Source organism: Ixodes scapularis, unplaced genomic scaffold (genome assembly GCF_016920785.2).
Source record: "Ixodes scapularis isolate PalLabHiFi unplaced genomic scaffold, ASM1692078v2 PGA_scaffold2__306_contigs__length_199485367, whole genome shotgun sequence".
NCBI classification, from domain to species: Eukaryota; Metazoa; Arthropoda; class Arachnida; order Ixodida; family Ixodidae; genus Ixodes; species Ixodes scapularis.
The window spans coordinates 178,485,521-178,510,666 of record NW_024609857.1 but is presented as its reverse complement, the minus strand read 5'-3'; the positions used below and the strand labels follow the sequence as shown (position 1 = coordinate 178,510,666).

General features: G+C 45.2%; 1 protein-coding gene across 1 annotated transcript in view; it reads right to left on the bottom strand.

Moving 5' to 3' along the window:
- The window catches only part of LOC8050772 (mannan-binding lectin serine protease 1), a 102,366-nt gene extending 101,437 nt beyond the window's left edge, over positions 1-929 (bottom strand). Inside the window, exon 1 of the mRNA XM_029987920.3 lies at positions 684-929. Within this exon, the coding sequence (XP_029843780.2) occupies positions 684-769 (86 nt within the window). The 5' untranslated portion in view covers positions 770-929. The remainder of the gene's footprint in view (positions 1-683) is intronic.
- Between the last annotated feature and the right edge of the window lie 24,217 nt (positions 930-25,146).

The following is a 25,146-nucleotide window of genomic DNA, read 5'->3' as shown; positions in this document are numbered from 1 at the left end:
TGAAACTTAATACGATTCTACGAAAAGATTTAGGCAGCTTATTCGAAGCATTACATGATTTTGTACTCAAGTTTATAACATCTTTCGCTTTCACGCTGCAACCGTGATCCTGCTGCTTTAGAGTGATGAAAAGCTAATATTTTCGGAAGTATTTTAGTGTTTTACATTATAAATGTAGTTGGATGGAATAAAGGGTAGCAAACTGGTAATCCTGAAACTTGTTTTTTTTTTTTTTGTTTTCCGAAGCAAGTCTAGATTATTTTATTATTTAAATCATCCAAGTGTGGAATTCGTTTTATCGCAATTCAAACGATGTCGTAAATCCGCGAAATCGTACTCCACTGCTCTTTTAATAGGCACTCAGACTTACCCCAGATAATGCCTACAAACGTAGCTATTATAAAAGGTTTTTGAAGTCATCGTAAAGCTCATGCGAACCCAAAACTTGTGTTTACTATATACAAGAAATATTTCTCTCAATTTCGCTTCGCACTTGCATCGCACAATACGGCTTTTCCTCGAAAATAGCTTAGTGAAGATCTGACAGAAGATAACTATTCACTTAGGGGCCCCTGCCATCCTTGGGCAGGCTACCATATCAAACCTCCCTCGCTCCAGTTTAAAGTTTGATGGCAACCCGAAGCTCAATGATACGAAGAAAAAAAAAATACTCCAAAGCTTACCTGAGCGCGGGGTAATCCGTTCTCACTTCGCTGACAAAGCAGCACACCACAAACGTCATTAGGAGCAGCGGTGTCGACGGTTGCATGATGAGCGCGGAACACAGTCGATCGAACAGACGGACAAAACTTGACGAAGCGTGTTGTTCACTCGGCGGTCCTTTCACTCTGGAACGAGCCGAAACATCTCGATCGGTTGGACGCCGCAGCTCGCCGCGCGCCTCGCCTCCTCGCCCTGGGATAACCCGGCTGGCCAAACGCCACCCCTCCGCCTCCCGCCTCCTTCACCTTTCCCTGCTGCCGCCGCTGACGACATAAACATCGCGTGAAATAAGAACCAGTTTCCTCCAAAGCAGCCGGCAGTGAACGCGACCAGGCAAGGGCGAGCGACGTGAGGGGGAGTGAGACGTCGATAGACCAGAAAGATCGGGGCAAATGCGCACAAGGGTAGCCGAGGCAGCGCGGGCCGTCTTCTCCTGCCCGGCGCCTTTTTTGCTTGTTTTCCCTCGGATTGTGGTGTGTATGGTGCGCGTCGGCATCCGGATATCGACCTTCGGCAAACGAGGCGCCGGTGGGCATGGCTTCTACATGAACGGCCAGAGGGAGTTTGATTGGAGTGTTTACGTTTCATCGGTTATTGCTTTCTATTTGTAGCCCACACTATTAAGAGATAATGCGTATCCCTGCGGGAATCCTGACGCAAATTGTGACGTGACGCCACCAAAAACCACAAAACTTCGGAAAAAGAAACATGCCAAAAATTGTCGGACTATTGCTAAGGTTAACACACTTTATTCTTTCTGAATTTCGAGGACGGTGTTCACATGACGTCACCAGCGTGATTGTACGTCATGGCGTAACACCGTGACGTCACGCTGACGACCTCACGCATGGAAACGTTGCGTCGTGAAAAATTCCTGCTCGTCTCTTTCTCCTCGGATACCTAGCCATTTACTGCGACTTATATAAAAAAAAATCCAGACAATAATAACCTACGAAAAAATAAATATCTTGACCTTTGAATTCCGTCCACGCTGCAGGAGCTAACGGTGCGTTTTGTATGAACCATGTTGCAAGGCAAACCAGAGTGTCAATGGTCTTCGGAAGTTAAAAGACCTCGGAAGCGAAAATGGGGTCGTCTATTTTGTAGATAGCATGCATCTTTAAAATTTTCCCCCATTAGAATTGCTAACTTTGGCATTTATCGCGAGATTTTTATGTAAAAAAGCGAAATTGGCTAGGATATCCAGCGTTAAAATATCATATTCGTCGACGAGGTGCAGATCGCAATAAACCGCTTTGATCTTGTTTAAGCAGCGTCCTGCACCAGCATCTACGCATCAATCGTGAAGGTCAGTAGTCAAGGTGTCGACCGGTACGACATGTTCTTCTCTGCAAGCCAGGATTTTCTTAGCATTTTTCGAATGTCTCACGAATCATACCCAACAACCAGAAAATATACAGATCAACTGAAACATACATTTGCCTCCATTTTTTGTGGCGATACACTGTGAAATTTTTTTTTCCTTTTTCACAAACAGAGCTCAATGTAACTGAATATTAACGACACCCTGGAATGTTTTTGCCACCGATTAACTCGTCGATTCCGTCACTTCAGGAACTTTCCATCCGCGTCATCATCCAGGCACGTAGCCAGGATTTTGTTTCGGGGTGCGGGGGGGGGGGGGGGGGGGGGAGGGGGGGGGGGACGCCCATGACAAAATGCTGTATGAAAGGGAGAGGGGAAAGGAGGGTCCCAGCAAAATGGAAGATTTCGGGGGGGGGGGGCGGAACACATGCCCCCCCCCCCCCTCTGCCTACGTGCCTGTCATCGTCGTTCCAAAACGCGTTTCTCAAGCGGCGTCAGAGCTATTGCCGATACCAGCAGCACACCCCTCGACAAACAACACTCGGATATCCCTCCCGTGGCGTTCGCGCTCAAGAAGAGTTTCGTTCACGGTCCTGTGGGTCCTCATCACAAGCATAATTATTTGCAGCGCTCATGAACTTAAGGTTGACCTGTGACACGTACATCATTTACATTTTGTTGAATACGAATGATATCAGTTTTATAGTATAATCTTCGAGCCGTGAAGGCGTAAGGAAGCATCTTTATTATAATGTTTATTACTACAAAATAACGGAGCGCGATTATTATACAGCTTTACCATATCGCTGAAGGTTTCGAATATTCTGTGATAGCGGGAGAGCTCAATGCGAATGTTCTTAAAGGGATAATGTAATCTATTAAAATTAAAATAACAATCTTTATAAATGATTGCGACTACTGGAGCTGCTTGGAAATTCGGTGCTAAAATGTGTGTGCGGTCGTGTGTAATAATTCACAACCTTATAAGCTAGAAGCATTAATCTGGGCAATTATCTATGTTTCATGCTATTGTCATACAATTTGTACTAGAACTGATGTCCTTATACTTCGAACTCGGATAGATCCACGAGGCTTTATATTATATTTATATGATTTAATATGGCTTGAACCTATGAAGACGCCAAACTCTTGTACGTCTTGTACGAAACGGTAATGAATAACAAATTCAGGTACCCCTCACATTCTGTGTTATATGTTAAATCATTTGATTCGATATCATTTAGTATATCATTCTCTTCGAATATTTTATGCACAAAACCAAATATAAGGGTGGCTAGATATTGATGAAAAGATTCGTTGTTTCTTGTGAAATGTAGAAGCGAGGTTGCTTAGAAATGAATGGGCTGTTTCAAAGTCATGAAATATGCATATTTAATTATTTATTGATCAACATAGCTGGAATCAATATTAAAATTATGCTCACCTTGTTCGTTGATTACAGTACGAATGTTAGTACATGTTTGTAAGTCAGAACAAGCGATTACTTTTTCAAGAGACTCTAGAGCACATTCCTTTTAGTGACGTCAGCCTGGCGAGTGAGGGATAAACTGCGCAGCTTTGTTTTCAACAAATATTCCAGTTTGTCGATAATATATTTTTGACTTGGATTCTAGATGGCGCTGGCGTATTTTAGTTTTAGAAATATGAGGCATTTGTAGGAAAATAATCTATGCGGAGCTCAAGTTCGTCTGCTTCTTGCAGAGGGGTTGCGATGATGTCAGAACGCCTAACTCTTATTGAATGATTGAAAAAAAAAATAGACGGCATAACTCAAAGTACCTACTCAAACTCAAACTCTTTATTTCTCTCCATTTGAAGAGGGGAAACAGAGAAAAAAAAACTTAGTTGTTGCTTGACGAGTCTCTGCCTCCCCACAGCAGCGAAAAGAGGTATACCCACTATCCATTCAATCAAAGCCAATCATAGCTCCGTGTCGTTTTGACGTTATCACCAATCCAGCGCAAGAAGCAGGCGACTTCCTGTCCGCATTAGGCGGAGGGGTGAGGTTAATGTTTCTTTTTAAAAAGCTAAGACGATTATGGACACCTGAAATAAAGGAAGATCCATTGGTTGACCTCAACGGAACCGTTAGCAAGATCCTGGTGAAACGCCACAAACGTTCCACTTTGGAAAACGCTGACGCAAACCCCTTCACTTTATTGTTTTGGCTTTCTGTTTTGCTTCCTCTATTTTTCTGGCTGCCTTTTTCTGGCTTTGCTATTGGGTCAGTGTTAGCGCTTTCTAAAGGGGGACGTGTGTGGCATTTCCCACAGGTCATGCTAACGTATTCCCCAAGGATCCACCACTAGATGTAACTTTAGAAAGAGTTTTATAGATAAAGACAAGGGACAGGACAACACATCTTTCAACTTTCAACACACAAATGATTTATTTCTAAAGTTCCATGATTACCGACGCGCTCACCAACAAGATACCAATGGATCTTTCTATAATTTTTTGCCGCCTACTTCAACCAGCGCCAGGTTTGTAACACAAACCAAGGCTTACTCGCTCCGCACACCTGGACGTTCGGACTAGCCTCAGTATCCGCGCGCGCAGTGGCTACCGCCCCGTGGTGTCGCCTTCCTCTTGCTTTTTTCCTACACTACATTCCTGCTCTCTACGCGGCGCGCTTCCCTTTCCACTGTTTTGTCCAAAGACGAATGCCGTGAGCTTTTCCCTGTCGTGTGGGTAGTAATGCTAACGCATTAATAACGTTATCTATCTGATGAGACCGTATCAAATTTTTTTTTAAATAAACATAAAGTACTTTTAATTAATTATACTGTCAATGATGCGGATCTACAGGAAAGTATTACAGCTAGGCCCTACATGGATTTGTTAGTAAAGTTTACATTTGGGCTAGTTCGTAGTCTAACATATTGAAAGTATATAGCGCACGAGGTAGAGAGAAAAAGAAGAGGACAGAAAAGAGCGCTCTTTTCTGTCCTGTTCTTCTCTCTACCTGGTGCGCTAAATAGCTTCAATATGGATTTGTTACAATATTTATGTGTTTGCATGCTTTGTAAAATACTCATACTCATGAGCCAATTCGTGCACTGACTTTAAATTTTGCTAAGGTAAGATTGCAATAATCAAAGGTCATGTGTATAGAAAATATTTCTATATGTAACGCAATCATCATCAGAGTCTGAATGTTGACATTAATGAAGGATGAGTGTCATTTATATATATCGTACAGAGAGGGAACTGCGCGATTTGACAAAGGTCAAAAGAACCAAGTGGAGAGAAAGAGCTTTGTCTGCGCACTTCTTGTTTCATGTACTTTGTCAAATTGCGCTATTCCCACCAGCTTAGCTGGTCAACCGACACGATCAACTTTGTGACTCGCTGAGCTTCATGAATATAAATAAGAAATAAAAGAGTCCCAAGGACATTTCCTTGCGGAACCCCCGACGACATTGTACATTGTTAACAAAAACAGTTGTTTATTTTATCGACTAAGTTCTATTGTCAAAAAATAAAGCTATCCAGTCAAGAATGCGTGACACAGTGCGAATGTTTAGGAAAATACAACTATATCAGACAAAAAAGCACAATCTTTGAAAAAATCGATGAAAATAAAGCCGATTTTTTAATTGTTAATCTTAGTGTGAAGATCAGTAAGGAACTCGAATAGTTTGGAAATACACGACTGATCCTTTCTAAAACAACGTTGGTTAGAAAATGCACCGCTGAATAGATCGAGATGGGCTAGAGTATGCGTGTATATGATGTCTTTGATAAGTTTACATTGCCCGCTAGTAAACAGATTGGTCCATAAATAGAAATTGTTCACACTTTCCCGGCTTTAGAAATACGTGTCACTTGAGTATGACACCTGTCGTAGGGGACAATAGAAGTGTCAAACCTTCGCTGTAAAAGGACAGGCGATATGAACTCCCTCGTTATTTTAAGAAGTATGAGAGAGATTTGGTCATCCCGTCTATCTATTAGCAAGTCCGCCCTTGAATGAAACGAAACATTACAATAACCACTGCGTGCATAAAAAACAAGTGTTAAGGATGCTGGATAATATCCGGTAGTGCAATGCGCAATTTTTCGACGAAGAAGCACTCTAAGAGCAATGGTGAACGAGAAAAGTTGTCAAATTTGGTAAGCCCTGTAATTAAAAAGAAGTTACAAGGAAAATGTAAAAAAAAAGAATATTTTGCTGGACAGGTTAGGGGCATATTAAGAAGAAAGCACCATACAATTATTATAACAAAAGGAACACCAATTGTGTAAAAAGTGTCTTGAAGTGAATCGCTCTCTATCTGCCAAAGTAAAAGCAACCCTGTGTTTTGCCACTTGATTACAAGAATAAACGAATTTAGCGCCTCCAATATAACGATGTAAATCACTTTGGGAGAATTTACCTCTTTGTAGGGTTCCTTTTATTTACATGATCACGAACCCCGCACACCATATCTTTGCACGCAAATACCAAGGTATCCCCAAATACCATTCATATATTAAGTCTATTTTTTCGCTGCCTGCAAACTTATTTGCCTTTTGGAAATCAAAGCAAGGAGATAACGGGAGCTATTTGTTAGTAACGATGCTTTTTATTTTTTCCTCGTAGCATACGAACCCATCCTCAACGCCGGAAAAAAAAAAAAAAACAATTACAAGGCCGATCACAAAATTGTTTGTGCCAGTCAGAAAATAAAGATATGGCCACACACTGACTTAAGAGGCTTTATTTCAAGCGTGACTATGCTGCACAAGCAGCGATAAAATATATTTGTTCTTGCTCGCTATTTTTCTTCCTCCAGTTTTGGCCTTTCCTTTTTTCTTCTGCCATGCATTCATGCAATTTTGGCACACGTTTTGCCACGCGTATCGCCGAGCAAGCGCGTGCCGAGAGAATACACAGATTATTTGCAGTTTTTAATTGGGGTTCAGTTTAGAAGCGTTCTTCCCGCCCGAATTTGTTCCGTGTAGTGCGATACGGAGGATTAGGACTGTCCCACTTTTTTACCCGTCATACTTTGCCTCGGTTAATTTTTCTTCTTGACCAAAATAAAGGAGATTTGGCGCACAGTTATTAAGATGAGACTGCGAAATATGCTACTAAAGTTTGTGTTGTCGTAGAGTAACGAAGCTAGCGGGCAGTGTCCGTGGTTACATGAGTAAAGAGCTACTCTCTTTTAAGTTGTTGAAGGTGTCTGTTCTTTAGAATACGTCAGCAATGTTACGCGGAAAAGATCGCATAAGGATTTAGTTGATGTCTTATTGCCGTACTACTCTACATATCGCTGTATTCGGAGGGAACGGGCCAGGATGCACAAAAAAGAGCTAAAAGAATGCCGATAAAACCAGTGGTATAATCATTTTTCCTTGGACTGCATAGCGGATCACTCCGTGGGAAGTCTTGGCTCAAGAGAAAGAGTAAAGAAAAGAGGCGCTCTTTTCTGTCCTGTTCTTCTTCTCCCTACCTTGTGCGCTAAATACCTTCATTAAGAGTAAGGGTATGTTTGTTCTGTTTTGCAATTAACTGTCGGCTGTGTAAAAAACTAGAGACCATACAACACGTCTTCATCGAATGCTGCGACGCGGTTTTCAATTGGGACATTCTCCAACGCACGTTAATAAAGGGCCTTCCTTTAACTTCGTATGGTATTCGGTTTTTATTCATAGAAAATGAAGATAGGGTTCCGTACGGGCATAATTATGGCACTCGGTTTTCACAGTATCTGTAAAACGTGAATGGCTGTGTGCTATGCGGACGTAGATGTGCGGTCAGTGCGGTATAAAGTTATTGAGAGTGTGGCGAACATTCGAACAGTTCTTGTGGCACAGGCCGAACCCCCGGTCTGGGCGCCACTTTAAAAAAACTGGTGTGCCTTAAACTATTTTAAATGTGACTACACTAGCCTTGCTGAGTTCAGCGGTTTTTTCTTAACATTCTCATGTGTGCAATTAGTGCAATTGTAAAAACAGGCAATAAAAAAAGCTTGCGTGGCAGAGTGGTTATTGTGCTTGACTTTTGTGCGGAGGCCCCAGGTTCGATTCCTGGGAGCGGCGTGTTGTTCATACATTCTTTCAAATCAGCGCTCTCGTAAGTTCAACATCAGTGTCGTCTGATTGAGGTACAAATGTTCTACGTGCCGAACCTTCTATGCAGATTGTTCCAGACGCAGTCGCGTGCAGAGGGGATCCCTGTGAGAAGTCGGAGTCAGTCTCGGCCCAGCGCTTGATTTTGCTGTAACGGCGCCATCGACGCCTGCCACGCTAGCCTTTTTCAGTTCGGTTTTGGACACAAGTTCGCCCAATTAATCGTTTAGTTTATTTACGTTTTCGTCGCATCATCAATTGTCAATCATGACTATAGAACATTTGTATTATACAGTAGTTCTCCACAGATCGTTTCAAGAATGTAAGCCAAGTTTCTCAATTAAATACTATTTCTCGCTTTTTTAACAACTCGATGCGTTGTGAAGGCTACAAACGTTTCACTAAAGTTTTGAAGAAGTTGTTCAGGTGTAAAAATTTCTTCTGCTTCGGGCCAGCGTTCTTATGCCCGAATCCCACTAGAGCGACAAAAAGAAACAACCTACAGCGATAAGCCTCAAACCAGAGTCTTTCGCGATTTGATAGACTTTGTAGAACAAGGGAGGCTATGCTCAAACACGAGCATCATGTACGCGCGGGTATCTATGGCAGGCTTGCATTCACTCGTGCTTACATTGCCAAAGGTACCAGCCCGAGCATGCTGCATGTGTTTGAGGCTTATCGTTGTTGTTTGTTTCTGTTTGGGGATCTAGTGGGACTCGGGGATTACAGGGTCGCCCCAGTCAAAAGTCGAACCACAACATATGACTTCTATGAAGTTACGGAGACTGAATACCAGCACTTCCAAAATATCACAGTAAAAGCAAACCATGATTCACCCTCAAACTGATATTAGGAATGCTACTACCACCATTTCAGCGGGCATTCAGCGGCTTAGCTGTTTGTTAAGTAACTTTGTTCCCATTATCATACTTGTACTCACGGAGGTAACTTGCTCGTACGGCCACTTCTTTCGCCGTGTTTTTGGCTGCGTTTTCAGCCGTCGCAGCGGACGATTACTGCTTTTTATGTTGTCTTAGCGCCTATAGTTTGTAAGCGCCCCTTACCGATTGCGAACGAATATTATTTTCTTCCTGCTTGCTCAAGCGTGTCCTGGTGCCGAAGTTGGCATTCACGGGTGTCCAAACTATAGTCTATTTCTGCTCAGAGCGAGCTTAAGATTAGCTTCCACGGCGCTTCTGCAATGTGCATGGCACATGACCAAGATTGTAGTTATTTTCAGAAGGAAAGTGCGAGCACGTTTTGAGCTTGCTGACCCTGCGTTTATCGTGGCAGACTCGCTTTTCGGCCGGCAACTTTACACATGTGTAAAATTAGAAGCTATACTCGGCGACAACCTTTCTTGGCACTGCAGTGGAGGGTACAGGCACGCGTTCCTTCTCCTACTTTGAGCGCTGAATAAAGCTGTTCGCGGGCTCTACTCTCTTCTCCACTGCATCGCCAAGACAACTTGTCGCCATGTTTATACGTGTATGTTATATAGGAAATAAAGCAGTCAAACAGCCGCAGCAGCTTACCTGAGTGAAGAAGACTGCACTGGCTACAAAGCCGGCCGTATATTTTGCATGGTTATGCAGCGTATCACTAAAGTTTCCATCACCCTGGAGCCGGTTGTTTCGGTTTCGCCGTAGGCCCTCGAAACAAAACTTTGAGATAAGATATCTGCAGAGCCACACAACGCATCGAAAAAAATGACACCACGTAATTCGGGGACACGTACCTCCCGAAAGGCAGTCGTAATCCTGAAATTGAGAAATCGGACCGGAGCTTCCTTAACAGAAATGCTCTCCATCTTTCGCGTTCGGTCACTTTCCCATTGATAAGCAACCTAGAAAAACCTTGAAGATGCGGAACGGGGCAAAACGTTTATTTTGAAATTTAAAATAATCTGCATTTGAGCAGTTTTTGAACAAAGATTGCTATCCAGGAAAGCTACAGTATACCACACTTTCGTTAATCATTAAGCGGCGTAAATCGATAATGTAGGGATCGCTTGAGGATTTGATCGTTTTCTAGAAACTGAGGTAATCGACCTTCAACTGTTCGGATGGGGGCACCCCGACGGCTCGCCCCGAGCATAAAGGGATGAGCGGCTTGAGCCTCTTTTGATCTTTGGCCCGGGAAGGAGACAAACATTCTTGCCTGTCGTCGAGAGGTAGTGGCACCCTCCCCGGCTTTGTCGTCGCGGCGCGTTCCCAGTGACGGCTTGTCTAGTCGGGAGACTGCTACAGCAAGATTTTAGCGATGAGGGGCGCCGCTCTGGGTCCACTTGGACTCCATTCCGCTTTACCCGCTAACTTCGAAGGACACGGCGCCAATTTGTTTTGACGCGGCGAAGTGGAGGGTGTTTTCCCCGTAAAGTAGTAAAGTATCGCCTCGTTTGAAGAGTTCCCCAAGGGGTTTTTGTTTGTCTTTTTAGAAAAGGGAAATAACGAGTTCCGTGGCCTCTCTTTGATTGCTTGAAGACCCGCTGGCACTGGGGCCAATAGAATTGTATAATCGTCCTGATCGGACAGGCCCTGTGTCAGCGCGGAGTTTTCTCGACCGCGCTGGCGAGAAAACGTTGAGTTTGAACAAGCCCGTGCGCGGAGCAAGTTATCTCCCGCGGTCCGCCGGTCCGTGTAGCTTTGTCGCGAGCGACGACCAGTTTTTTTTTAGCCTCACCGCGCGCGGTGGGCACTTTGCGCCGAGGCGCGTTTTTCGTTTTTCTACTGTCGTGAGTGGACAGTAGAGTCCTGTAACCAAGTTTGCTGTTGTCGTTTTAATATATTTTATTTTTATCAACCGTTGCTCTCGACTTTAAGCGTCTTTTCTCGAGGCTCCGCCACCACCAACAAGCACCGAGGCGACCATCCAGCGCGGCAGTCCACGATCGCCCGGCCCTTACCTACGACTTCTAAGAAGGACCGGGACAAAACAACCTGTGACCCTAAGGGGGGGGGGGGGTGCATTCTTTATTGATAATGCTCTTCAATATCTTATCCAGGAGGAACGAGTAGCAAGCATTCTTCTCGCACGTCCAACAAGAAGGCACATGCACAGTATTTCGCGCCTTAATCCATATATGGTTATCCAGCGTCGTAGCGAAACGTATCTTGACTGACGTACCCCAAAACAGCTGTCCCGTGTGCAAGTTAACATAATTTAAACTGCTGCCTTTATTTAGGTTTAACGAAAGATCCACGTCCAGCTTAGCTGGACGACTTTACTCGAGACTCATTGATTTGAAGTCATAATGCTCTGCTTGTTACACTTATTGGTTTAAGATTTTTTACTTGATATTTATTACCTTTCGTATATGTAGTGTATTTTTCGTAATTATACACACCGTCTCTCAGCATTTATAATGCGCAGGTCTATTTGCTTGCTTCGTTCCTTAAGTATTGAACTACATTCAAACTCTCCTTTGACGATAAATAAGCTGACCTGCTCTTAGCTGCTTCCCTATGTCCTGCTAAGGTATCGCACTTTATAATGTTTCTTTGTGAGAAAACTGAATCTCTTCAGTTGAATACTCATGGTCATATTTGTATAGTTCTGATTGCTAAGCACAAATGTAGATAATTATCTGACGTTCTTCTTAGGATAAATGAATATTACATTTGCTCACTTTTTAAACTGAGTGGTACACGCTAAATACGTCAGGTAAGCAGCAGTACTAAATTAACTCAACTTATACACAAGCGTGAAGCACTGTCGCCAGATCTAAAGAGCAGGCTACCCTTTCCTTGCCCATTCGGCGTCTGTTACGCTGTTTTGATTTTTTTATGCCTAGGCACGTGAAGACACTAACAATCTTTAATGATCTATATTGGTGCCTGTCCGTGTTCGCGACAGCGAGTACCTATCATTTGTAATATATTAATCGACATCTCCTAAGTCTAGGCTATGTCATTAACGTGGTTCGGTAAAACCACTTTTCTTACTAGATATTGAGGCAAGATTTGTTTACCTTGCTTGAACTCCAGGTTTGCTTCTTGCATTACAATATACATGATACTTCTTTTTTAAATAGATTTCGAAGAATCGATACTGTTCCGGCCGGTGTGGTCAGAGTATGACTTAAAGTGGGACCGGACGCTCTCATTTTTAAAATCCCTTTATCAAAGCACGATGTGCTAAAAGTGTTTATTGGCAATCACATTGATGTTGCGGAACCGGTTGCCAAGACTTTAGGATTGAATGGTTGCGAAATATACGATTTTGCTGTAATTTCGAAGAGTGGGTTTGACACTTGGTTTCTATATTTTGTTTCAAGAGTACTTTACCCTATTGTAGAAGATACGGACACAAGCCTGCTGCGCTCTCAGTTCTTGAATCATAGCTGTCGCCGGACTCAGTTCTTTTATCGTTTACGTCACTGCCTGATCGATATGGATGCGCATTTTACATACGAGCGCTCATGTATTTCCAAATCTGTGATGCACGTTAGAGACCACAGGTTAGGACGTAGAAGCTGAATTCCACTATAAAATTGCTATTGCAAGCGAAACCAGAAGACACCATTTTATTGTACTTTCAGAGCAAACAGCATCTACATGCTACAGAGTTCCTGCAGTGTTTTCAGCTCTTCAGATTTTATTCCTTCAAGTGTGTGTGCCGAAAGCACCTGAACTTTCCTTTAGAAAAAAATGTTTATACAGTCATACAAACAATTTTACGCACCCATATACTCAAAGTAGTGCGTGCAGTGCTTATAAATATGACCTGCGCGTTTACTTTTTCGCATAGCACATATACGGTCAATCATTGCGCTCTAGCTAGAAGCGTAGCAAATATCGAGTTGTTACAACGTTCTTATCACAAATTCTCTCATCGTATCGCGCATTCTTCCGCTATGCATTACAGCGGCCCATAAAGTTCCCTCATTGCGTTTGTAGTAATGTGGGATCATCTTAGGCTGAGCGTCTCCGGAGCGACGTATGTTGCCTGGGTCATCGTAGACGAAATCTGCAAGGTTTGCCCACAAGAGGACAAGGAACTCTTTGGTTTGCTTGATGGGTGGAACATCCTAACCGCGTACGCCGTCGGACGCATATCAACTTAGAGTTTTGCAGCGATAGCTATTATGAGATCGGCCCCGTTCCTTAACCCCCCGCCCCCCTTCCCGAAAGATGATGTAGGGCGTTCTAGGATGTCCCTTGTCGACGTGGCGAAATACTCGAAGAGGGCCATCCCGAAGCTCTCCTGGGTTTTGTCAGAATACAATTCCGACTCCGCTATTTGCGACGCGAGCATGCTACCACAAAGCCGAAAAGCTGGTTCGACATGCCGACTAATAAGCCGCATGCGCTGAAAACAAATAGACAGATTACGCTAACAAAAAGCAATCCGTGTTTTCGTTTTTGTTGGAAGTTTGTTGGAAAAAGTAAGCCTATCATTTAAAATGTCACCAGCTTTTCATTAGACTTTTTTTTTGTTGACATTCTTCCATCTGTTTATAGATATAACAAAAACATTTTTTTTTTTTTGGGGGGGGGGGGGGGGGCAATTGGAACATTGCACCATGAAACATCACCGGAGGTCAAGCGGGAGCAAGAGTTGAAGGTGATTTACTTGCTCATTCTCTTCTAGGTTTTAAGTCGCTCGTCTCTTCTCGCGTTCGGCTTCATGAAAATTCACTCATGGTAATGCTCTCGACTTAACGAATTCACGCACCGGGTGCCCCACAGGAAGGCGAACAGACCGGTGTCGGTGTCAGTCGTAGGAACCTGTCGACGCATCAGCAGCGAGGCGTCAGTGACCAGGCACTCGATGCCATGTGACACCGGGAAAAATCTGCGTCACTTCGATACATCGTCGTTCGGAGACGCCTCTAGGCGTTCCTGCGAGTGTTGTTCTGGTGACGCGGCTCGCGGAGTTGGCGAATAAATGAATGTTTGTCAAGCAAAGAGCAACCCTTCATGGGAAATTCCCTCTCCTCCTCGGGACTGGATATTCGTGTGAGGAAAAATAACGCATACAAGCTCGCGTCTCGAGTGAAAACGCAGCTTCCGTCGGCTCGATATCCACCCCGAAGAATGCTCGAATGCTGATTATGGAAAATCCGGCGAATGTCATCCTGTTCTGCGTTTGAAGTGGTGTTTGCAGAATGCTGCGGAGGCGTCGGGTGTCTCCGTTAGCGCAATCCCGAAGCCGCCACCCTGAAAGCACGAAAGGCGCTTCTCGCGCGCCTTCTTTTATTAATGGGTGCCAGAATTCCCCGTTTTCGCAGGTTACTCATGTTGACTCTTCGACGTGCCCTTGATCCCTGACGTTGCGCGTAACAGCTTAAGGAATTCCCCTGCTCATGGAATAATCTGTTTCAAGAAGGGGCTGCCACCCATCGTCGAATCTTATCCAGTGGTGACGCACACCCATGCAATTCGAGAGAAATGTTTAAAGGGAACCAGCTTGTATTCTAGTAGACCCCTGCCAAAAATTAGTCTTGCCACACTATCGCGGGTAGAGCCACCGCCCAAATGGAAACGTTCTGAGGCTGCTGAGAAATGTCCAAACATAAAAAAAAACTATAACAAAAATGTGAAAAGCTATTCGGAAAATGACTGCGTTTCACCGGTTGAGGTGAATTCGGGTAAGCGTTGCTCCGTTTCCGACCTAGTCGAGGCTATTTCTGTTGTCCGATCATTTCGGACAAGAACATACAATCCGTGGTTTCTCGGCGCAAGAGCTTGACTAGCCGAATGCTTCGATGCAATTGTATCGCCCAAGATGCATTTAATAAAAGAAGCTGCAGATCCTCTAACCAACAGTGTTTAAAGAACCCCATTTTTCGCGGTCTGCTCGGCTGCTCGTTAAAAGGTAACTTATTTGGCTGGGTGTTCGTCCTTCTCTCCTTCTTCGTGTCGCTGCCGTTCAAATCGTCCTGTTCTCTTTTGACACCGGAAAGCCCATGAAAAAGTCACCCGTGAACAAGCGCCCAAGCAGGCCGCGAAACGTCGGGTTATTTAAACACAATATGTTAGAGTACCTGCAGCTTCTTTTATTAATACTCGCCTAACGAGGCAGATTTTTGCCGAAATGTTTTCTTTTGAAGATGCATTTATTCTGTTCGCATCCGCATGTATGGACGACTTTTTGCAATAACTGTTATCCTCACCCTGTGGCGGACATCAAGGAATACTAAACAATGTTTTGGTGTCTCAGCGCATCGAGCTCTCTGGAGGGACACTGGAAATAAGCCTGCTTAAAGGGTCGTGCAAAGATATTGCATGGGAATATTTATAACTTTACACAATCTTACAAACAATAATGGCAGCCAGGTATAGTTGCACACAACGCCACTGACCAAGAAGCTTATACCTTTCGCCGTAAAATTTAAATATAAGGGCAAACGTTTTGTTTTAGTATTTCCTTGACCAAAACTTTATGACAAAGTTCTGAGGTTTTCGACATCCAGCTTAGCGAATCCCGCGGTGAACACAAGCTCTGCGTGCGCATTCGATTCTTGACAATCAATGCCTCGACATGCATTCGGATTGTGGTTCCTTTTCTATCACTGGGACGACGGCAAAAACCGATCCTTAACGCTGTCTGGATTACATTTTGTGCCCTGTGTTTTTCCAAACCGATCACGTAGCTTGAGAAAAACATTTGCGGCACTAATGGGCTCCACAACACGTGGGCACTTGTTCTGGGTACGAGTTCAAGGAGCGAATGCTTCTCGTATTTCTCGCATTTTTTTAACTTCTATTCCGTGAAAGAAAAGAAATAACGCGTGTTTCAGAAGTTACGAATGTAAAAGAATAATTCTGATACGTATTTAATACAAGAAAAGAATGTTGCATTTTCTTTTAAGCCAAATATGCGCGCGGGGATATTATATTAATGGCAAGAACGTTCATTCCTGATAGCTTAAATTTACATAAGTCTTACGGGAATGGCCCTTATCGGTGAGCATTCTACACAAAGAGAACGAAGTCGGCAGACGAGGACGTAAAAAGGCCGTCTTTGTGTGTTCGTCTGTCCACAGAGCTTCATAGATGTAGCGAAGTAGAATGGTTAAACAATTAGCCCACTTGACTCTAGGTATTGAAAGCCTTCGCAGTGGAACGATGTGCTGTGTGGCCAACCATGTTTAGCGGGCCGCATCATAAATTTAATGTTATAACCCTAGCTGAAAACTTCCGGTGTTACATGACGTCATGTCTCGTGCGTTTCGCCGTTAAGATTTTTGTGAATTAATTGGGACGTGACCCGACGTCCTATAACACAGCTACATTTAGCAGGTTATCAATGTAATGTGGCGTTACGATTTCTCAGCTAAATCTAGCGGTCAAGATACACTGAGGAAAATGATCCCTGGAGAACGGGAACAACAAGGACCAAGGACAAACATAAATCTCCAAATACAGCTAGGTGACTGGTGCGCGACAGTAAAATCCGCCTGGTACGGGTATCGAACCCGAGACCTTTCCATTTCCAGCGGAGCGCTGTACTCACTGAGCTAACCATGGGTTAGATGTCAGTAAAGCAAACGGGTTTTATCAGCGGCCACCAGTCTAACACCAACAAGGTTGAAATCTTGCATTTAAAGGTTATGGTTATAATGCAATTAATTGCAAAGGTTAAAACCAGCTGAGCAAGAATGACGAAAATAATCCCTGGAGAAGGGAATCAAGAGGGACAAAGGAAAAACATAAATCTCCAAATATATCTTTATGTTGGTCCTTTGTCCCTTTTGTTCTCCTTCTCCAGGGATCATTTTCGTCATTCTTGTACAACTCGATTGCACCTTTGCAATTAACTGCATTATAAAGGTATACTAGATGCATTTAGTAGGAATTTAATGTAACCTGACGTCATGGTCTCACGTGACCACGAAATGTGGCGTCAAAATTTTCACGTGATGCTATCAATCAATCAATCAATCGAGTTTATTGTCATTAGTTGCAGCATACAAATTATTGAGAACCATCTGGGCCCATAGCCTTTTGGCTAGTTTGGACCCATTTTAATAGTACCATATTAGGAAGGAAGCACTCTTATCACTGGAAATACAATAAAACGAAAAGAAAAAAAAAAGAAAGAAAGACAATAGAAAATTTACGTAGAAAGTGACTTGTTTAACTACACCAGGTAATTTTATACATTGTATAATAACGACACGCATAAGAAGAACGAGTGTATTCAAAGTGAAACAAATTAATATGAATTTTTCATAATAAATAAATTATTATGAAAAAAGAGTGGGCATGGAAGCACGCCAAGGATGCACATTGTCAACTACTTTCTTCTTACCCTGCAGTTTTTGAGCGGAACGTGCCTTGGTCTCGACCCTGGGTTCTTGGACGCCAACTTGACTGGAGCAAGGAATTCGATTAGCCTGGATGGAGTCCCGCTCGTCAACGGTTCCACTGCTTTCAAGGACAAAAACGACAAACCACCCGACGAAATCCCCGCGACCGTCACCAATCAGCTTCACATCTGCCATTCCGGGACAGCAACATCGTCACCGGCATTATCGCTATCGCCAAGACCGCCCTCGCCGCCGTGGATCTTCAATGGGCACAGAAGCACGCCAAGGATGCACATTGTCAACTACTTTCTTCTTACCCTGCAGTTTTCGAGCGGAACGTGCCTTGGTCTCGACCCTGGGTTCTTGGACGCCAACTTGACTGGAGCAAGGAATTCCATTAACCTGGATGGAGTCCCGCTCGTCAATGGTTCCACTGCTTTCAAGGACAAAAACGACAAACCACCCGCCGAAATCCCTGCGACCGTCACCAATCAGCTTCACATCTGCCATTCCGGGACAGCAACATCGTCACCGGCATTATCGCTATCACAAAGACCGCCCTCGCCCCCGTGGATCTTCAGTGGGCATGGAAGCACGCCAAGGATGCACATCGTCAACTACTTTCTTCTTACCCTGCAGTTTTCGAGTGGAACGGGCCTTGGTCTCGATCCTGGGTTTTTGGACGCCAACTTGACTGGAGCCAGAAATTCGATTAACCTGGATGGAGTCCCGCTCGTCAACGGTTCCACTGCTTTCAAGGACAAAAACGACAAACCACCCGACGAAATCCCTGCGACCGTCACCAATCAGCTTCACATCTGCCATTCCGGGACAGCAACATCGTCACCGGCATTATCGCTATCGCCAAGACCGCCCTCGCCGCCGTGGATCTTCAGTGGGCATGGAAGCACACCAAGGATGCACATCGTCAACTACTTTCTTCTTACGCTGCAGTTTTCGAGCGGAACGTGCCTTGGTCTCGATCCTGGGTTCTCGGACGCCAACTTGACTGGAGCAAGGAATTCGATTAACCTCGATGGAGTCCCGCTCGTCAACGGTTCCACTGCTTTCAAGGACAAAAACGACAAACCACCCGACGAAATCCCCGCGACCGTCACCAATCAGCTTCACATCTGCCATTCCGGGACAGCAACATCGTCACCGGCATTATCGCTATCGCAAAGACCGCCCTCGCCCCCGTGGATCTTCAGTGGGCATGGAAGCACGCCAAGGATGCACATCGTCAACTACTTTCTTCTTACCCTGCAGTTTTCGAGCGGAACGGGCCTTGGTCTCGATCCTGGGTTCTTGGACGCCAACTTGACTGGAGCCAAAAATTCGATTAACCTGGATGGAGTCCCGCTCGTCAACGGTTCCACTGCTTTCAAGGACAAAAACGACAAACCACCCGACGAAATCCCTGCGACCGTCACCAATCAGCTTCACATCTGCCATTCCGGGACAGCAACATCGTCACCGGCATTATCGCTATCGCCAAGACCGCCCTCGCCGCCGTGGATCTTCAGTGGGCATGGAAGCACGCCAAGGATGCATATCGTCAACTACTTTCTTCTTACCCTGCAGGTTGGTAGAATGACGATTGTTATTATAAATCAAATTACGTTTGTACTGTAGAGCTTCCATGCCCAAATCTTTGGTGAAGTTGTTCAGAGTATTGTTATTGCTGCTTTGTGGTGATGTGGAGAGCAACCCCGGACCAACTAATGCCGAACTAGCTAAACAGCTTGATGAAATGATGCGGTTAATGCAAGATATGAATGCGCGTACTCAGAGGGTTGAGCAAGGGCAAAATAATATACTAAGCTCGATTAACGATCTAAAAGCAAACCAGGAACAGCTACAGGCCACGGTTACAAATATCGGTAAAAGGGTTTCCGCGATTGAGGTGAAAGCTGCATCAATCGACGAACTACACCGAGAGTTGGCCGGTAACCATCAAGCCGTTCAGCGCGTTGAAAGGGAGAATAATCTTTTGCGCAGCATTTTAGACGAAATAGAAGACCAGACACGCAGAGACAATCATGTGTTTCATGGGGTGGACGATTGCACTGGTGAAACGCGGGCCCAGGCAGAAGATAAGGTTATTCGTCTACTTTCAGATTCAGATTCGTTTACTATTTCACGGGAACAAATTGTGCGTGCTCACCGTTTGGGGACTTTTGTAACCGAAAAAATCAACCCATTTTAGTAAAATTCCAATCCTTTAAAACCAAAGAAAGTATTCTGCAGATTAAGTCTAAATTAAAAACTAGCCCTGTGTCTGTTTCGGAAAACTTTAGCTTTTCGACGCGTTTAGCCCGACGAAAACTTCTGGTGTATGGAAAAGGTCAGGGAAATACATTCAAGCTAAGTTATAAGAAACTATTTGTAAATAACAAGTGCTACAACGACATCGACGACAGCATTTACGAAATAGACTCGCCTAGTCGCCATGCTTCTGCTACGTCATCCCGATCTGCTGTTCAAACCGTATGGTCTCCTTCTGCGTCGTCCTAACAACCAGCAAAGAGTAGCGAAGAGCGTTTGCCTTTTTCAAATATATCAATCTTATTTACTAACATTCGTAGTCTAATCCGTAAACGTGAAGAATTATGCTCAGTTGCTGATGCATGCAATGCAGACGTCATCGCTCTAACTGAAACGTGGCTTTCTAGCAAAGTAACTGATAGTGAATTATTTAATTGTCAAAAAAGATTCAACACATTTCGCTGCGACAGACGTGACAGAAGCGGCGGTGGTGTTTTATTGGCCGTTGCCGACTCGATAATTTCTCGCCCTGTCATCGTAGCCTGCGAACTTGAGATTGTTTGCGTTTGCCTAAATATTAAGCACGAAAAAACCATTATCAGTGTGTGCTATCGACCTCCAGCTAGCAGCTCTTTATTTGTGAATTTGTTGCATAATTGTATTAACCAAGTTGTCGTTCAGTATCCAGGAGTGCCAATTTTATTAATCGGTGATTTTAATTATCCCAACATTATCTGGCCCGATAAAAGCCCCGTATCTAAACCTTTCTCATCTGAAACTAACGAGTTCCTTGACCTGTGTTCTGACTTCAACTTTTCTCAATTGACCACAGAGCCTACTAGAGTTACACCTCAATCCTCAAATATTCTTGATTTCGTCCTAACAACACATCCAAACGTCATATCAACAGTAACCTCTCTGCCATCTCTAAGCGACCTTTTAGTTCTACACTTTTCATTGCGCATTCCATTAGTAACTCCTAAGGTAACCATAAAACATATTCGGGATTATAGCCGAGCTGACTTTACGTCAATTAACTCAGAACTGTCCCAGTTTCTTGATGACTACTTACCTAACTTTTCAAATCGCTCCGTGGAGTCGAATTGGGTGTTGTTCAAAAATGTTATAGCATTCTTAACAGAAAAATACATACCCTCTAAAAAAAATTCGTTGCAACACTAACTCACATTGGTTTAACGCTACTCTGAGACGACTGCGAAACAGGAAGAAAAGACTGTTTCGCGCTGCCAAGCGATCGTCCATAGACGCTCGATGGGCAGAGTTAAGTATTTAGGAGTCATGCTCATTAATTAAGGTGTTTTCTTTTGGTTAGGAAAGTTTATCTTTCCAGAGTTACGTCGGCATTGTGTTTTTTTAGCTTTCTACGTTTGGGTCGGCGGGGCCAGAGCGGCCGCGGTGCGGGAACGGTCCCCCCCTGCGGTCGTTAAAAAGCGTCTCGGGTTTCGGGAGTCTGCTTGGACCGGGACCGAAAGAGCCCGCGCTGGAAGATACTTGTGGCTTATAACCGAATGTGCGTGTATGCAGAGGGTTTTGCCGCTTAGTGTAAAATTGTCCTTTTTTCCCGATGCAATAATTTAGCGGTTGGCGCCAGTCAGGCTGGGAAAATAGCAGAGAACAACTCTACAAGGAGTTTGGGTTTGGCGGTTAGGACGCCAAAATGACGGCTCGCCGACCATTGGAGAACAGTGTACCACGTGTAGTGGCGGAATTTAAAGAGATTGGTCGGTTCCTGAGAGGAAAGGAGGCCCCTACGGGCCTACAAAAGGAGCGCGGAGAGGATTTTGAGGGAGTCGGACTTTGGGTTTGATGGAGAGAAATTGCGGACGGAAGTCGAGACGTTAGGCGAGGCAGGATGGTTTTCCAAGTTGGGACTTGTAACTAGAGTGTAAATAAATGCACATAGTCCTATTCAAGCAGTGAGTCGACCCGTCACTCAGCGACGTTCGTGCCACCACGCTCCAGACCATCGAAGCGGAGCCTGCCTCCACACCACCGAGAGGACTTTAACTGGCGCAGTCGACAGGATGATGGCGCGATTTCCCGTGAGACGACGTGGCGACGACCTGCGGGCAAGTACGTGAGCTTCGGCTCAACGGCGGACGAGGCAGCATCCCTGTGAGAAGCCCCATGGGCTCCGGCCCGAAGTGACCAGGACGACATCCACGTGAGAGGTCTTGGTGGGTTTCGACCCGAGGTGGACGAGGCGACACCCTGTGAGAGGCCTCGTGGGTTTCGACCCGAAGAGAACGAGGCGACATCCTCGCGAGAGGCCTTGTGGGTTTCGACCCGAAGTGAACAAGGCGATATGTTCGTGAGAGGCCCTGTGGGTTACGACCCGAAGAGAACGAGCGGACGGTGCATCATCCACGCGAGAAGCTTCGTGGGTTACGGTCCAAAATACAGCGACGACGCAGCATCGTCTACGTGAGACGTTGCGTGGTGTTGCGACCCGAAGAGCGGACCAGCCGGGCCCGAACCCAAGACCGACTCCGGTGGGTGACGCAAGGAGGCGAAAGCGAGAGCGGAAGCGATGGTGACGGCGGCGACGAGCGGACGAACCCGGTTGGCGACATCGAGCGCCGGGATCCAGGGAACTCCGGCGCACCGGTCACCGCAGCACTGGGCAGGCAAGGGCCGTCCCAGGGTGGAAGGAAACGGCTGCGCAAGAAGCGCATCGCCAGGTCGGAGTCGGCGATCAACAATGACTCCGGGTCCAACCCTGCATTGGCTCTGGGCTGAAACAAGGACGATCATGCAGAGAACGTGAACGACGGCGAGAGGACGGCGAAGGGGGTCTTGATCCCTCCGATCCAGACGTCGAGAGGGAAGCCCCGATTGCGGAGATGCACCGCCTCCGGGACCGCGGCCGTGTCATCGCCCAAGGTCAATCCGGCGGTGCATCGCAGGGCGACTCCCAAGAAAAAGGTTGAGTCGAGCGACTCCAGAAGGGAGAGTCTGGACGCAAGGAGCTCCAGGAGCGGCAGGAGCGAAATGAGCACAAGGGAGAGGAGGAAGCCACACCGGTCAGTGCCAACACCTCCTTCAGTGCCCAGAGCTCGCACGCGGGAACAGCAGACTTAGATCTGAGCTCGGGATCAGCCAGTGTCGCGGGAGCGACTGACTGCGCGCCGCCGCAGGCAGACCTCAGAACGTCTTTAACGGCGACGAGATGGACGACAAAACGGCCGCGATTAGGGGGTAGCTAGCCCGGCTACTAGGTTTTTATTTCACCTTTAGTCTACATTTATTTCACGGCCCCCCTGATTCATTTTTCTTTTGCTCTTCGGCTGGCCTCTCGATATTATATATTCTACGAAATATATACTTTTTGTGCTCGAATTTTATTCTCTGCGGGAGAAGTTTGAGTGCCCGCACGTAATTGAAACGTGTTTCGTAGCTTTAGCGTTGGTAAGCCTGTCGCGGCTAGACATGCATGATTAGGGCGTGGTCATTATGCCACAGTCTTGAGAGCTCCCACCACTGATTTTGCGGGACCCTGGAATGTACAGGAGTGGGTCCAACTTGTGTGTGATCGTTGGTGGAAGTTTGGGTGATTTTGAACATGACAGCTATCAGGACAGTTTTTCTTTTGTGCGCCCATTCTGGTGTGTGCTCGCATGGTTTGCCTGCGGTGGCAGTGTGTTCGCCGTTGTAGTATTTTTGTTTTTGATCTCTTTTTTTTATCAGTGCCGTGTGATTGTGTTGACATTTACGGATGAGCAGTTCGTGAACTTTTAGAGCGTAATGTTGACGTTGTTGCTTTTGTTTAACTTTGGGACAAGCGGTCGGTTCGAATATTTGCCAGTGCGGCATTCGGGGAAGGAATTTATGTTGCGCTTACATCAAGTGTCAACGTAACAGTCTTGGTGAGGAGGAGTTAAGTATTTAGGAGTCATGCTTATTAATTAAGGTGTTTTCTTTTGGTTAGGAAAGTTTATCTTTCCAGAGTTGCGTCGGCATTGTGTTTTTTTTAGCTTTCTACGTTTGGGTCGGCGGGGCCAGAGCGGCCGCGGTGCGGGAACGGTCCCACCCCCTGCGGTCGTTAAGAAGCGTCTCGGGTTTCGGGAGTCTGCTCGGACCGGGACCGAAAGAGCCCGCGCTGGAAGATGCTTGTGGCTTATAACCGAATGTGCGTGTATGCAGAGGGTTTTGCCGCTTAGTGTAAAATTGTCCTTTTTTCCCGATGCAATAATTTAGCGGTTGGCGCCAGTCAGGCTGGGAAAATAGCAGAGAACAACTCTACAAGGAGTTTGGGTTTGGCGGTTAGGACGCCAAAATGACAGCTCGCCGACCATTGGAGAACAGTGTACCACGTGTGAGTCGCGGAATTTAAAGAGATTGGTCGGTTCCTGAGGGGAAAGGAGGCCCCTACGGGCCTACAAAAGGAGCGCGGAGAGGATTTTGAGGGATTCGGACTTTGGATTTGATGGAGAGAAATTGGGGACGGGGGTCGAGACGTTAGGCGAGGCAGGATGGTTTCCCAAGTTGGGACTTGTAACTAGAGTGTAAATAAATGCACATAGTTCTATTCAAGCAGTGAGTCGACCCGTCACTCAGCGACGTTCGTGCCACCACGCTCCAGACCATCGAAGCGGAACCTGCCTCCCACACCACCGGGAGGACTTTAACTGGCAGCGTACCACAAAGCTGAGCATGATTACACGTCAACTCTCAAGGAAACAAAATCACATTTTTTTAATCACACTCCGCCTACCATGTTAGCAACTAATCCCAAACAATTTTGGAGTGTCATTAATCCCAACTTTAAGTATGATATTAGTCTTCAGTCTTCAGATGGTACAAGCATATCTTTTGCTGATTGTGCAACGGTGCTAAACGATGTTTTTAGAATGTCATTTTCAGCCTGTGATGTCAGCCGAATACCTGCATTGTCATCCACTTATTTTTTTTACCGATGAACCCTGTAACAGTAGACGATATTGGTGTGACTGGAACTATTAAGAATATGAAACTTTCATCATGTGCCGGAATTGTTGGAATCAACAGCAAGTTTTTAAAAAATTGTAATGTGTATTGCTCTATAATTCTCTCAAGCATTTATACGCAGTCCCTTAACCTTGGCGTACTCCCGAGCGATTGGTTAGTTGGGAAGGTGTTTCCTCTACACAAATCGGTTGTAAAACATAATTCGCTCGGTTATCACCCGATTTCTTTAACCGGTGAACCTTGCAAAATTTTTGAACACGTCATCTACTCGCAGTTGGTTAACTTTTTTGAATCTAATGACTTCTTTACTACTTCAAACATGGCTTTAGAAAACATTTGTCATGTGAGACGCAACTAATATCTTCACATATGATCTCCATCACTGTCTTGATGACCATTATGAAACTGATTGTGTCTTTGTGGATTTTTCAAAAGCATTTGATAAAGTTTCCCATAAGCTACTACTTATAAATTGCTATCACTTAACATCAACTCACGCATACTTAACTGGATCCACGTCTTTT